This window comes from Lycium ferocissimum, unplaced genomic scaffold, assembly GCF_029784015.1.
Source record: "Lycium ferocissimum isolate CSIRO_LF1 unplaced genomic scaffold, AGI_CSIRO_Lferr_CH_V1 ctg2710, whole genome shotgun sequence".
NCBI lineage: Eukaryota > Viridiplantae > Streptophyta > Magnoliopsida > Solanales > Solanaceae > Lycium > Lycium ferocissimum.
Window position 1 is genome coordinate 48,350 of NW_026723366.1, and position 15,796 is coordinate 64,145.

The 15,796-nt window shown below is 32.8% G+C and overlaps 1 protein-coding gene and 1 pseudogene across 1 annotated transcript; both read left to right on the forward strand.

Annotated features, from left to right (window-relative positions):
* The first annotated feature begins 5,401 nt into the window (after nucleotides 1-5,401).
* Nucleotides 5,402-7,106, forward strand: LOC132043684 (ornithine decarboxylase 1B, chloroplastic-like). The gene is made up of 2 exons (XM_059434149.1): nucleotides 5,402-5,411; nucleotides 6,730-7,106. Exons 1-2 carry the CDS (start codon nucleotides 5,402-5,404, stop codon nucleotides 7,104-7,106), a joined length of 387 nt encoding a protein of 128 aa, XP_059290132.1.
* Nucleotides 7,107-13,685: 6,579 nt separating this feature from the next.
* Nucleotides 13,686-15,030, forward strand: LOC132043693 (ornithine decarboxylase-like; annotated as a pseudogene).
* Nucleotides 15,031-15,796: the final 766 nt, after the last annotated feature.

Here is a 15,796-nt window from a genome sequence, read left to right on the forward strand (position 1 = left end):
AGAACATATTTTTCAATTCGCAAAACGTTTTGATATTTGTGAATGCTGTCAATTAATCATTTGTTAATGTTGGTAGAAGTGGTAAAAGAGATTTTATAAAATTTAATTTGTTTTGTTGTTGTTTATTCTCTTTGCGATTTAAACAAGAGAAAATTATGAAGCACCAAAATTTATATCTTAAACAAAAGAAAAAACCAAATGTGATACTTATATGAGTGTATATTTTAAATGTACAAATGAATTTTTTTTTTAATTTTGTTAAATATATGCACATAAAAAAAAATTATTTGTGGTCAATAGCATGATGATGTGGCATAGTTCGTTGACCAATGATTACTTCTTCTTTTTTTGGGACTTCTTTCACTTATTTCTTCTTTTCATTCAATTCGTTATCTCCCTTTTGGAAGGAATCTAGAAGATATTTTCCGGTTACATAATTATATAACTTGAAAGGGTCTTTCAACTTAATTATATCGTGAGGGGTCTTATATATATATATATATATATATATATATATATATACTCACCAATAATCCCCATATGAAAATAAAATTGTTGGCATGCTGCTGCTCAGTGAATCATCTCTCTTAAGTTAGGTTAGTGTTTGCTTCAGTATATCTTTTTATTAAATTTCTTTTCTTTTCTTTTTCTTCATCGCAAAGCTTATATTAGTTCTCAGCAATTTTGTCACATTCATCTTAGCTATAATTAAGTAGGAAGCAGGTTTGGGAAGAGCATATAATTTTGTACATGGGCTTTTGAAAATAAGCTCCTTTTCTCCATTATTGCTATAATGGTTCAAATTATGTGGGTATAAATTTCAATTAATATTGCTGTAGGGAAGTTAATGTTGTTCTTTTGCGTTTCACCGATTTTTTGCATGAAATTTTTAGGCCTAAAGGCAAACACAAACAAAAAATAAAAAAATAAATAAATAAATAAATAAGGAAATAGGAGATAAAATAAAAGGGAAAATTTCAGAAATATACAAGTTGGTCACTTACATTGCAAAAAAAAAAAGCCCAAAATTTACATTACAAAAAATAGCCCAAAATATACAAACATATACCGACACTTATACCAACATATACAAACATATAAGAAGGCAGAGAGAGAGAGAGAGAGAGAGAGAAGTTTGGGTATTTTTTGTAAAAATTAAAAAAATGGGTCAATTTTGGTAGCATTGTTGCCCCAATTAACATACAGTGTAATTTTCTCAAAATAAAAAGGAAAACAAAGAATGACATGGAGGTCATAGAGGATTATATGCATATATATCCACACTTTTTATTTAAAATCAAATGATATAACCACATCTTTAGAGAGTTTTCTTCCCATTAAAAATGAGTGTCCAACCCATTAAATTGTCATCGCAGATGTGGTCGTTATTAAGTAAACATTTTCCCGTGTTACACCTAACTAAATAATTAATGTTAAGAATCAACAATTTAAAGTGAATATCATATCACTTAACCATGCTTAAATGTGAAAAAATGTATACGCAAGACATATATTCGACATACATTGACTTGGGATAAACACCCGGTAAGTTTTATTTGTCGTTATATATATATATATATATATATATATATATATATATATATATTCCTGTTAATTAAATTTACATATTTAGAGTATGCATGAAGATTAAAATAAATTACATTCTAGATGGCTTAGAATTTAAAAAAAATACTTCAAAAGATTACAATTGTAAGAGATTCTGTTTAACGTCTCAAATTGTAATAAACTGACAAAATTATTTTGTAGATTTGCCAATAAAAGTACACTAGTGAGAAATTAAAGAGATAAACTGTAACACCTCGTACTTTCATACTAAACCATATCGGTAATATCCCGTAAATCCGAGTTAGATGTGAACGTATGAAACTAGTATAAAGATCATATTTTAGCAATATGAATCCATTCGGGTGATAAAAATCGTTTTGAAATCAAACCAAAAGTGAAGTTCTTAAGGCCTTCTAAATTCGTCTAAGTACGAACGATTGTACTTATTTTTTTTTCGTGGTAGTGACGTTAGGAATTTGAGAAAACTCAAAACATGAAAGTTGTAGGCCTTTGAAATACCTTTCCAACCATATATTATGGAGCTCAAACGGAGCTAAACAAGTTATACTCGTTTTAAAGGTGAGTGTGGTCGCGCGATAGCGCACTGCAGGCGATGTACACCGCCTTCGCCGCGCGATCACTGCGCGAACTAACCTCCACCGCGCGACCGCACACCGACCACGACGTTTTAAGAGCCAAATTTCGTTATATTCATTCCCACTTCGTTTTAAACCAATTTTTCCGAGGTAAAGAAAAAAAAGTCTCTCAAGCCCTAAGGACTAAGCATTTGTTCCTCTCTCCCAACCTTCAAGAAACTTTAAGGTAAGCCTATTCCATGCAATCCAAGTCAATTCCAACATACGTTCATGATCATTAAGCAAGAATCCATCATTCTTAACATAGGGTTTTCAAGAAAATCCATCTCAAGGTTCAAGAATTCAAGATTTTTGAAAGAGAGAGTCTTTAATTCAAGTTTTGGAGCGACTAAGGTATGAGAGTTACTATCTACGTGTGGGAACATCATTGTTTCTTCCCCACGCCTCATAATCCATAAATTATGATTCTCTACTAAAACTAGGGTTTTTATACCATGCTCATGATAACCCTAGGTCCATGTCCATGATTATATTATGTATGAATTGTTATAATTCCATCATTGAGTTCTTAATATTTCTTTATGATTATTGAGAATCCGTCCGTAATCCATAAAAACCCATATCTTGCATTCCATGGGTTCTTGCATGCATGTTTTTAAACAAAAATGCTTATTTCATGAATATCTATCTACAAGTTTTCATGCAATTGTATTTTATAACTATGTTCATGCCATGACTCAAGATACACACATGTTAAATACAAGTTATTTCATGAAACCATGCTTACAAGTTATTTCATGAAACCATATTTACAAGTTATTTCGTGAAATCATGATTACAAGACAAGTACAAGTTAATTCACGAAAATCATGGGCTTCTTAGCCAACTATATTATGTTCATGTTTTTGGGAGTTGCACGAATTATAAAGGCTCGGATAGCCTAAAACTACGTAGCCACCGTAGGAAGGATAATCCGTTAGGACGATACCTTAATTTTTTACATTGAATGGATCCATCGCAAACAGGTTACACCTCATACCCCGGCAAGTATGGGGATATATTGGTACGGCGAGGTACCGAACTCACATACCTTTGGTACGTGGTGATATCACATGGTCGGTTTATGAAATGCTCTCCTACTTATCATGATTTACGTATGTTATATATATATATATATATATATATATATATATATATATATATATATATATATATATATATATATATTCATGCTCATGTTCATGTATTGTTTTCGACTTTTTCGATTTCGGTTCTTATCATGTTATCCCATATCCCATGTTATTTCATTCGGTTGCTTTACATACAGGTCATAGATATTCAATGTCATATTGACGTCCCCTTTCTATTGCCGGGGGCTGCATTTCACGATGCGGTACTAATTTACGTGGCAACGTATCCGCTCGATGGGGACGAGCACTCGTATCAGCTTATTGGTGAGCCCCATCTCATTCGGGGTTTAGTCAACTCTTTGTTTCATAATTAGTTATGCATCTAAGGTATGCTGGGGGCCTTGTCCCAGCAAGCATGTTTTACGAGTCGGACTCATGATAGAGGTTTCATAGACTAGACAAGTCGGTTATCTTATATTTATTTATATATAGCCATTTTGGCTCATTCATGTTATTTCCGCACTCATGTTTAAACAAGTAATTTTATTAAGTATTATGACTTATTACGTTTTATAAAGGCTCATCATGCATTCACGTTATAGACGCTCATGTTATGCCTCGCTGATGATTGACGAAGCCATGTGGTTCGCTCGGTCACATGCAGTAAGGCACCGAGTGCCGTGTTTCGCCCAGGCCATAGTTCGGGGCGTGACATAAACCTCCAAAGAAACTCCCAGACGTTTGCAATTTATAACTTGTTTGGCCAAACTTTTGAGAAGTCAAAAATACTTTTTTTTAAAAGGAAAAAGGTTCAAAATTATCCTGGTGATTTCTGAAATGCTTTACTATATATCGTCTTCCGTTTAAAGTTGGGTCAATCATGCCTCGCTGTTACAAAATTGACATACATTTAACCCAGGGATTCGTGAAATGGTATACTTTTGTCCCTTTTCACTAATGGAGCCATTAAATGGAGAAGGCCCAAAACTATCCCTATATTGTTTTAAAATTATTCTTCGTCCACCTGTCGCCCCTGAATACTTCTGTCATTATTTTCTAGCATAAAAATATTCTACGCGACTAATGATAATAGCTGAAATAATTACAAAAAAGAGAATTTTCAAATATATTTTTTAGTTTTTTTTTTTTAATTTAAATATTAGAATATCCAAATTCTTCCGAAAGGGAAGATACTTCTTCTATCTATTTTATAAATATGCTATTGTTTGTTTAGTCTGTTTCATGAAAAAAAAAAATGACAACTTTCGAACGTCTTTATTATGAATTTGACATTCTCATTTTATCTTAATTTCATTTTTTATAAGATTGACATTACAGGTTTAAAGTCACAAGCAATGTTATATTTAATTTAGGTCAAACCCATCGATAGACACCTGTGGTCGTCCTGTTCTTTCACTTGAACACCTCAACTAAACCTTGTTTCATTTAGACACCTGATGTAGGGTCCAACTGTGCCATTTAGACATTTTTCGCTGAATCAGCCAAATTTACAAAGTGTGTGCAATACACTCGCTGTTGACATGGCAAATGACAAATAAATTGAGGGCATGTGTCTTTTTAATTAAAAAATACTATTTAAAAATATTTAATAACAAATTAAAAGTAATACTCTCAAAAAGAAAAAGAAAAACTTGATTTACACCAAATTAGAAAAGGACACATTATTAATAAAAAGAAAAAGAAAAAAAAGGACACATTGAAAATTCTGAAATGAATAGTTGTTCTTGGTGTTCTTCACCATCTTCCTGTTGTTCTTGTTACAATCACGATTTTAATCCAAATTTTCAAGAGAAACTCCTCCAAATTTGTTATAACTTCAGCTAAAGATTCCCCACGAAGACCCAAAGACAATCCAACATTCATTTCTCAAAATTTTCATCAAATCAATTAACCCATTTTAAACTTTCAAGCTTTCTAAAGACTCCATTAATGGCAAGTTTTTTTTTTTTTAAATCTTTTTGGGAATTTTGTTTTTCTTTTGTTTATTAAATAGATTTATCCAAAGAAAAATCATCTTTCTTGTCCCATAAACGCTTAGAAGAGAGAGGGTGGTGGCGGTCTTGATTTTTTCCAGTGAACAAGATAGTAATGGTAGAAGGTTTGTTAAATGGAGAAGAAAGAGAAAAAGAACTAAAAAAAAAAAGAAGGAAAAACCTGTTTTTTGGGCTCTTCACAGGCCAGTTTGGTGTGAAAATCACGCAAGTTGCCAAGTCAGCGAAAAGTGTCTAAATGGCACAGCCGGGCCCTACCTCAGGTGTCTAAATGAAATAAGGTTTAGTTGAGGTGTTCAAGTGAAAAAACCGGACGATCACAGGTGTCTATCGATGGGTTTGGCCTTTAATTTATATGTCAAAATATTTCATTAAAAAAACATAATTCACCTCCAATCAAACATTGTCTTATAAAATGAATCAGACAGAATAGAAAATCGTAATAACAACAGAGACAAAAACAATAATATCACGATAACAAATACTAATGACATGTGATAAAGAAAACGGAAAAGGGCCAAATATACCCATGTACTATGGGAAAAGGGCTAAATATACCCCTCGTTATACTTTGGGTCCAAATATACCCTTGCCGTTATACTATTGGTTCAAATATACCCCTCCTCCATTAAAGTTGTCCAATGCGGACATCCAATCCTACGTGACACTAACAATTCGATGAGGTGGATGTCACCTCAACACCCCTGACCCATTTTACCCCGTCCTCTCTTCCATCACTAAAACTTCCTTCCCCTCCACCACCATTGCCATCATTACCGCAAGCATGACCACCTCTTCAAATTTCTAGCAGATCCGCCTCCAACAGGGGATCAAAGGCACATTAGAAGCCGTCCTTATTCAAAATTTCCTTCCTCTTTAATGTGAATGTCCTATGAAATTTTTTCCCCAAGAAAATGCATACTTCCAATATATAGTTCTCTGTTTCTGGTCTAAGCTTTCAGAGGCGTATCTAGCCTACAAGGTAGGGGTTCAACTGAACCCCAAACTTTCGACACGGAACTTAAATTTATGTGTAAAATATTATTAAAATTGCAATAAACAGTAGATATGAACCCCTAACTTTAAAAATATAATGGATTCAATGCTAAAAATCTTAAGATTGAACCCATAAAATTTAAATCCTGGATCCGCCTCTGTAAGCTTTCATCCTTTCAATCTTTAGATATTTTACAAAATCGTTCATATCTTTTGTACCTTCAAATGGATGCTTCCCCCCCCCCCCCCCCCGGTATATATTGATTATGAGAAAAAGTTTTTACTGGTCGAAGAATAAAGGAATTTACTCTGTTTTACCTTGCAATGTTCTTAATCTGTTTATTTTTTTGTATAAAATTATTAAATAGAAACATTAAACTCGTTCATAAACATTGCTGAAATATGCTTAATGATGTTGCTTGGAAATAGCTAGTGTAGTAAATGAAGCAATCCAAAGTTATTTCCTGGAGCCTAATTTAACAATAATTGCAGAGCCAGGACGATTCTTTCCTGAAACGGCTTTTACGTTAGTCACACATGTGATTGGTAAAAGAGTTAGAGGTGAGAAAATAGAATATTGGATTGATGAAGGTATTTATGGATCATTTAGGCCAACACTTTATAACAGTTGCTTTGTGGGTATCAAGCCACTTTCAGTGAAGGGATCAGAAGAATCTAGTCAAATATGTGAATCGACCATTTATGGACCAAGCTGTGATTCCTTGGATGCAGTGGCCATAGACATAAAATTGCTGGAGCTTCAATTGGATGATTTGATAGTGTTCTATAACATGGGTGTATACTGATAAGTTGGTATTTTACCAACTTATTTCTTCTTTAAGCTTTAGACTTTTGCAATGTTTGATTGAGAAAATAGTGGATTTAATATCTTTTACATCTATTTTACAGGTTTTATGTGACTTAGAAGTGATCGGAAGAAACCAAGTGAAAATTAAGTCAAAAAGAGGCCAAATTGGACAGTTTTGCAAAACTGTCTGAACTGGACAGTTTTGCAAAAACGGGACAGATTTGCAAATCTGAAAATATGGGCTGTTTTGGTCATATTTTAATGTGGGAATATTGGGAGCTATAAGAGGATGACTTGGGAGAAAATATCATTATCTTTGGCCACATTTCAAGCTTGGAGCTAGGGTTCATCATCAACCACACCATTGGAGGAGAAGATTGGAGCTCTTGAATGATAAAACTCTTAACCCTTTCTTCAATTCCTTGTTATGTATTGAATATTTAAGTGTGTTGTATTTTATTCTCTCACTTGCATCTTATTTATGAGAATATCCATTATCAAGTGTTGAATTAACTCTCTTGTTTTGCTTATGTATTGAACAATTTTTATTTCTAATGAAGTGGGTTAATGTTTTTCTATCAACTCTTCATGCTTAAATGTTTCTTAATGGTTGCAAACATTATTTGTGCCTAAGTACTTTTACTTTGCTTGAGAAAGAAAGTGAAAGTTAGGAAAAGAGTTAGTTAGCAAGGATTTGGGTCATTAAATCCATCTAATAACTTGAGCTAGAGATAGGATAGTTAACTTGAGGTTGAATTGATTGTGTTTAACATCACATTCTAAGGCTTGAGAAAACTTAGAGTGAAATTCATTGATTTGGTTGAGAGACTTTCAATGAGATTTTAGAAATCACTATCTATTAACATAAACCCGCTCATAGTTGTAGAATTGTAAAATACATTGGATCATCACTTGAGAGTAATTTCTCTTGTATCCATGCTTGTGACCATTGATCATTTTACTTGCTTTCTAGATTAGTTTATATTTTCGCATTAGTTATAATTTTCTCAAAAACCAAAATATTATCTATCGTTTGGCTTAGCTTAGTTGGAGAAAGTTCCTTACTTTCTTAATCGCCTAGCATATTGTTCCCTGTGGAATCGACCCCGACTCATAGTTGGATAAATTATATTGCATACGACCATGTACACTTTCTCTTTGAGGAATGGATTTGGACGTTATCACATACTCAAAATGTTCAGGAACCAAGTTCAATGGATTTGATATGTTATCCACACCTATCTATCTTGCTAGCACCAATTCTAGCTAAAGCTATATGTCCGAAACAATGAAAGAATTGGAGCTAGCTCTCCTTGTTATTTTCTTAATTCTCTACAGGTGCTAATGATCGAATAAAGAATTTATTCCCATTGGTTAGATGTTTGTCCTTGCTACCGGCGTCCCTAGGGTCGCTATTCATAGTGATTTTTTTGAACATTTGATTGGCAATTTTGTGGAGTTAAAAGCTTATATGATCACTCAATTTTGGGTAATTAGTCACCATAGTCAACTCAACTTTGTTTTGTCTTTCAAAAGCTACTCAACTTTGAGTAAGTGGCCTCTATAGTCACTCAACTTTGTTTTGTCTTCCAAAAGTCACTCAACTTTAGGTAATTGACCTCCATAGTCATTTTAGCCAGAAATATAATTTCAGGTACATATTTAATGACGTGGCAGTTATATATATTTTTTTAAAAGATCTTAAGAAATTAAAATCAATAATTAAATTTACTTATTTAGGATCCAATTCATCATAATTAGTGCATGTAATACTAAAGTTTAGGATAAATTTATTTAGGATGTTATTCATCATTAATATATAAAAATAACGAACTTAGACAATATATCTCAAGTAATATTGTAAGACATAAATAATAATAACAAAATATTTTGAGAATATAAAATTCTACTTATCAAATTAAACAAGTGAGTCAATAAACCCAATTAGCCAGATTGTTAGCAATAACAATTGAAGTCTGCAAAAATTCTCAAATTCTCTAGAATCTTCTACGATTGTTATTAGTGTTGTTTCAGTAACTTTTTGTAGACTTCAGCTGTTATTGCTGACAATTCGACTAACTGGGTTTATTGGCTCACTTGTTTAATTTGATAAGTAGAATTTTAAATTCTTAGAATATTTTATTATTATTATTTATGCCTTGCAATATTACTTGAGATATATTGTCTAAGTTTATTATTTTTATGCATTAATGATGAATAATATCCTAAACTTTCGTATTAAATGCACTAATTATGATGAATTGGATCCTAAATAAACAAATTTAATTATTGATTTTAATTTTTTAAGATATTTTTGTAAGAAATTATAACTGTCACGTCATTAAATATGTACCAGAAATAATATTTACGCTAAAATGATTACGGAGGCCATTTACAAAAAGTTGAGTGACTATGGAGGCCAATTACTCAAAGTTGAGTGACTATAGGAGGTCACTTACCCAAAGTTGAGTGACCTTTGAAATACAATACAAAATTAAGTGACTATGGTGGTCAATAACCCAAAGTTGAGTGATCATATAAGTTTTTAACTCCAATTTTGTGAGACAAGGACCTACCTATTTTATTACTACAAGCTTTCGAAATTTTATTTTTTAGTGTTTGGATATTCACGATTTTCTATTACTGCATCCATTCGTTTGGTTAATTTGAAACCCTGTTCTTTTGGTGTCTCATGAGTTGACAAAAAGTTAGATGATACAATCAGTCAATCCACTTGTTCATTTTTTAAATTAAAATAAAAAGAAATGAAAATTATCCTAGAAAAGGGAAGAAATGAAAAATGAACGTACTACATTATTAAATTAAAAACCACACATGCCGATGAGGAACCGCATCTTGTCCAGCAAAGGGATGGCAACGATTTATGTTACACTATTGCTAGCAATTCAGAAGGATAGTTGAGTTGTGCGGCACCACAACGGCAAAATTGTGGCTACCTAGCCAATTTATTGTAGAAATTTTTGGTTAAAGAAATCGATTACTCAATGTGGATCAGGGTTGAACGAAGGAGACAAAAATTTGAGGAAAATCTACCTCTCCGACGAGCTAGAACACGGGTGTATCGAGGCTATCAACCTGATTTGATAACTAGTTGACGTTCTAATAATAAAAAGAAGGTTATCTTTCTAATCATATTTTGATTATGTCTGGTGAATAAATACAATCAAACAGTTTGATACGACGACAATCATTGGTTCAAATTCAATAGTAGGTGAAATTTGTTAGATATCATTGACTCTGGTATCGAATAAGGTTTAAGACCCACCTTTAGTAATATTGATTTTTTTAATTTTATTTTTCTATTTCATTTTTGAATTTGATTTTTGCATCAAACTTGGATTCTATGACCTTCGATGAGAGTTTATCTTGAAGCAATAATAACGCGTTGATCTAGTCGCCACAAATGACTATTTAAATTGTTTCGGTTCTGCCGATGGTGTCATCGAAATTAAAAGTTCTTACATATACTTATAGTGATTACTGTCACATCCTTTTTGATTTTAATAGTTTCTACGATTACATGAATTATATCTATTTCGACCTTGGCGCACGTTTAGTAGTATTATATATGATTCGAGCATCCATCCTATTTTAGGACTAGAGCAACGTAATATAATAAGTTTCCAAATAGGGTGAAGTTTGTTGAAGGTTTAATGACAAGGGTTTGCTAGCAGCCTAGCACCAAGCAATCGACCACTCAAATCACGCATCTACATCTAATAGGTGAAATGACAAATATGAAAATTTTAATATTTTTTGTAGTTTTTATTTTTGAATTTTTAAATTAGAATATCCAATTTCTTCTGAAAAGGATGATACTTCTTCTATCTATGTTATGTGTTATTGTTATTTTTAGTCTGGTTCAAGAAAAAATGACAGGTTTTTATATTTAACTTGAAAGCTCTTTATTAATTTGACATTATCATTTTATCATTTTATCAGAATGACATATTTTATAAAATTGACACGACATGTTCAAACTCACATACGTTGTTAATATTTAATTTATGTGTCAAAAAGTTTAGTTCACCTCCAATCAAACATTGTCTTGTAAAATGAATCAGAACGAATAGAAAACAGTACAGCAATATATCCAAAAACTATAATATAACGACAACAAATATTAATGACATGTGATGGAGAAAATATTATGCATGCGTGTGTCTGAATACAAAAAAATAATATAAGTAGAGTCCATCGATCCTAAAAATTGGACACCAGTACGTTCATACCACTCGAATGCTAACTACTAATGAGAAATAGAGACTCATTTCTTTACATTTAGAGAGTCTTGTGTAACATTCAGACTAATAATAAGGTTTGATGAATTAATTAATTAATATACACAGGTGGAAATTCAGAAAGAAAGAGATTCCCGTATCTTTTATTGCACTAAAATAATTAGTATTGATTTCTAAAATAAGAGAACAAGCACTCTATAGTCTATTCTAAAACGTGGGCGAGCTCGAGTCAATCACCGCGAGATTTTAATACTCATAAGAATACTCTTATGATACGCGTGAGATATACATTTTAGGCATTGTATGGAGTATATATAAAGGAGATCGATAAATGCATAGAAACAGCAACAAAAGACTCTAGCTTTCTGCTACTGCTCTTATACTTCTATTTCATTCATATTTAATTTACACATTTCTCTTCTTCGTCTTCTCTATTAGTACTATATTTCTTGATCATGATATCTACAGATTTAGTAAAAATCGTGTGCACAAAATAGCAAAAGATGGGATAACGGATTTAATCCGCTCAATTGCTGAAAAGCATCATGAAGCAGGCCAGCCATCTTATGTACTGCTCTTATACTTCTATTTCATTCATATTTACAAACCTAATAAGTCTCTCTTCTTCCTCTCTATTATATTTCTAGACCATGACGTTCACAGATTTTGGTAAATTATATATCCCTATAGTGAATTTTGGTAGTCGGCAGATGCCTACAAAGGTTTGGCGACCTAGTAGTACCATGCCATCAACCATTCACATTACGCATGCATCCAAATTTGATGATATTAGTTCAAATTACAAATATGAATTATTTTAAATAGTAGAAATGTAGAATTTCCTGTTTCGTTAAGTTGCTAAAAAGGCAGTATGTACTTCATTTATATGTTACTCGTTTTCGTTTGTTTTAAAAAAAAATTACATAATTACTTACATTTCATTTTCATACATAAAAATAACATAACATATTTAGCATCACAAGATATTGAAGTTTATCATCTTTTTGATTAAATTAAGCTCCAATCAAATCACTGTCATATGAAATGAATCAAAAAAATTTTTCCTCATAAAATCCCAAAAAGATTGTCCAGATATTTTCATATCATTGATAAAGCACAAATATTAACATAATTTTAATAAAAGAAGACTTTTGAAATGTGTGGTCCAAAACAACGTTCTTTTAGATATTTGTATGGCTCTAAATCATCTTATAAAGTTAAATTGTTTTAAATATTGTAAAAGGAGACAATATTTTTGCCCAGGACGCCACAACGTAAAAAGGAAAGGAGGACAATTTTTTTGGGACAAAGGGAGTAATAAAGATGATACTTTTAACTCCCACAGCTATAAGAGATCCAACAACATATGACGACAACAAATATAAATGATACGATCAGAGGCGAAGTCAGGATTTGGAGTTTATAAGTTCGGAATTCTAATTATTTAAAGTTACTGTGTTCTAAATTAATATCTTATACATATTCAATGAATTTTTTTAATAAAAATACAGAGTTTGAACCAAAACTACTGGGTTTGACCGAGCCCGTAATCAATGAACTAGCTTCCTAAATACGAGTTTTTTTTTTTTTTTTTTTAAATAATTGCATATGTGGCTGGTGGGATTCGAGCCCAGGTCTCCACGGCCACAACGTGGAACTCTCACCACTAAACTACAACCACAAAGATAGCTTCCTAAATACGATGAAGAAAATGGCACATGACAAATAGTAAGGTCTTTGATTTCCTGAGAGTGGGACACCAACGTTTATCCCACTAGATGCTACGTTCTCTGGTTTTATTTCTATTGTATGTCTAATGGCAAACAGATAGAGACACTTCTTTACTGATGAGAATTAAAGCGATAAACCTCCAAAGAAATTCCCAATTTTATCAAATAATTATGAGTTTAAATTATATATATTGTCACTGTAATAAATATACAATATCCTTTAGATGATCGTAAACTACTAAGGTGCATGCGAATAAATCATTCACCACGAGAATGACGAGATGCTTGTGAATATCTGCAAATTATAACTTGTTTGGCCAAACCTCTGAGTTTAAAAGGAAAAGGGTCCAAAACCTTGTGATTTCGAAAATGGTTTAATTACTATATATTGTCCTCTATTTAAAGCTGGATCAATCATATATACCCTCGTCTTACAAAATTGGCATACATTTAACCCAAGGATTTGCCAAATGGTTTACTTTTGCCCTTTTTCAATAACGCGGCCATCAAATGGAGAAGGGCCAAAACCACGTCTATACTGCTTTAAAATTACCCTTCATCCATCTATCAACTCCTAAATACACATACTATTACTTTCTAGCTTTCTTCTACTGCTCTTATACTTCTATTTCATTCATATTTACAAACCTAATAAATCTCTCTTCTTCCTCTCTATTATATTTCTAGACCATGACGTCCACAGATTTTGGTAAAAATCGTGTGCACAAAATAGCAAAAGATGGGATGACGGATTTAATCCGCTCAATTGCTGAAAAGCATCATGAAGCAGGCCAGCCATTTTATGTACTGGATTTGGCCACAATTGAAAAGCTTATGCACAAATGGAACCATTCTTTTCCAAATGTAAAGCCTTTCTATGCTGTCAAGTGCAACAGTGAACCTGCACTTCTTACCAAACTAGCCAACTTGGGTGCTAATTTTGATTGTGCTAGCCTACTCGAGATTGACAGTGTCTTAAATCACGGAATAAGCCCAGACCAAATCATATTTGCTAACCCGTGCAAGGCTATTTCCCACATCAAGTACGCAGCCACTGTCGGGGTCAATCTCACAACCTTTGATTCCAAGCTCGAAGTTGACAAGATCAAGCAATGGCACCCTCAATGCCATTTGTTACTCCGAATCAAAGCCCCTAGTGATAGTGGCTCCTTGCGCCCCCTCGGGAAAAAGTTCGGCGTGCTGCCCGAAGAGATTGAACCGCTCCTGCATTATGCTTGTAATGTGGCTGGCTTAAAAGTTGTAGGTGTTTCATTTCACGTGGGATCCATAGCACAAGATCCCAACATCTATCGTGAGGCGATTGCAAATGCCAGGGCCGTGTTTGATGTCTCCGATTATCTCGGAATTCCTAAAATGCAAATTTTGAACATTGGCGGGGGATTTAGATCGACCCCATTGTTCGAGGAAATAGCTGGTGTAGTAAATGAAGCAGTTCAAGATTTTTTCCCCGAGCCTTATTTAACAATAATTGCGGAGCCAGGACGATTCTTTCCTGAAACGGCTTTTACGTTAGTCACGCATGTGATAGGTAAAAGAGTTAAGAGGTGAGAAAATAGAGTATTGGATTGATGACGAGATTTACGGATCATTTAGGCCAACACTTTATAACAGTTGCTTTGTGGGTATCAAGCCACTTTCGCTCAAGGCATCAGAAGAATCTGGTCAAATGTGTGAGTCAACCATTTACGGACCATCTGTGACTCCCTTGATGCAGTGGCCATTGACATAAAATTACCGGAGCTTCAAATGGATAATTTGATAGTGTTCTATAACATGGGTGCATCCTCAAAATGTGCAGGAACCAAGTTCAATGGATTTGATATGTTATCCACACCTATCTATCTTGCTAGCACCAATTCTAGCTAAAGCTATATGTCCGAAACAATGAAAGAATTGGAGCTAGCTCTCCTTGTTATTTTCTTAATTCTCTACAGGTGCTAATGATCCAATAAAGAATTTATTCCCATTAGTTAGATGTTTGTCGTTGCTACCGGCGTCCCTAGGGTCTCTATTCATAGTGATCTTTTTGAACATTTGATTGGCAATTTTGTGGAGTTAAAAGCTTATATGATCACTCAATTTTGGGTAATTGGTCATCATAGTCAACTCAACTTTGTTTTGTCTTTCAAAAGTTTACTCAACTTTGAGTAAGTGGCCTCTCTATATATTTTCAACTTTGTTTTGTCTTCCAAAAGTCACTCAACTTTAGGTAATTGACCTCCATAGTCATTTTAGCTAGAAATATAATTTCAGGTACATATTTAATGACGTGGCAGTTATATTTTTTTTTAAAAAGATCTTAAGAAATTAAAATCAATAATTAAATTTACTTATTTAGGATCCAATTCATCATAATTAGTGCATGTAATACTAAAGTTTAGGATAAATTTATTTAGGATATTATTCATCATTAATATATAAAAATAACGAATTTAGACAATATATCTCAAGTAATATTGCAAGACATAAATAATAATAACAAAATATTTTGAGAATATAAAATTCTACTTATCAAATTAAACAAGTGGGTCAATAAACCCAATTAGCCAGATTGTTAGCAATAACAACTGAAGTCTACAAAAATTCTCAAATTCTCTAGAATCTTCTACGATTGTTATTAGTGTTGTTTCAGTAACTTTTTGTAGACTTCAGCTGTTATTGTTAAGTTTATTATT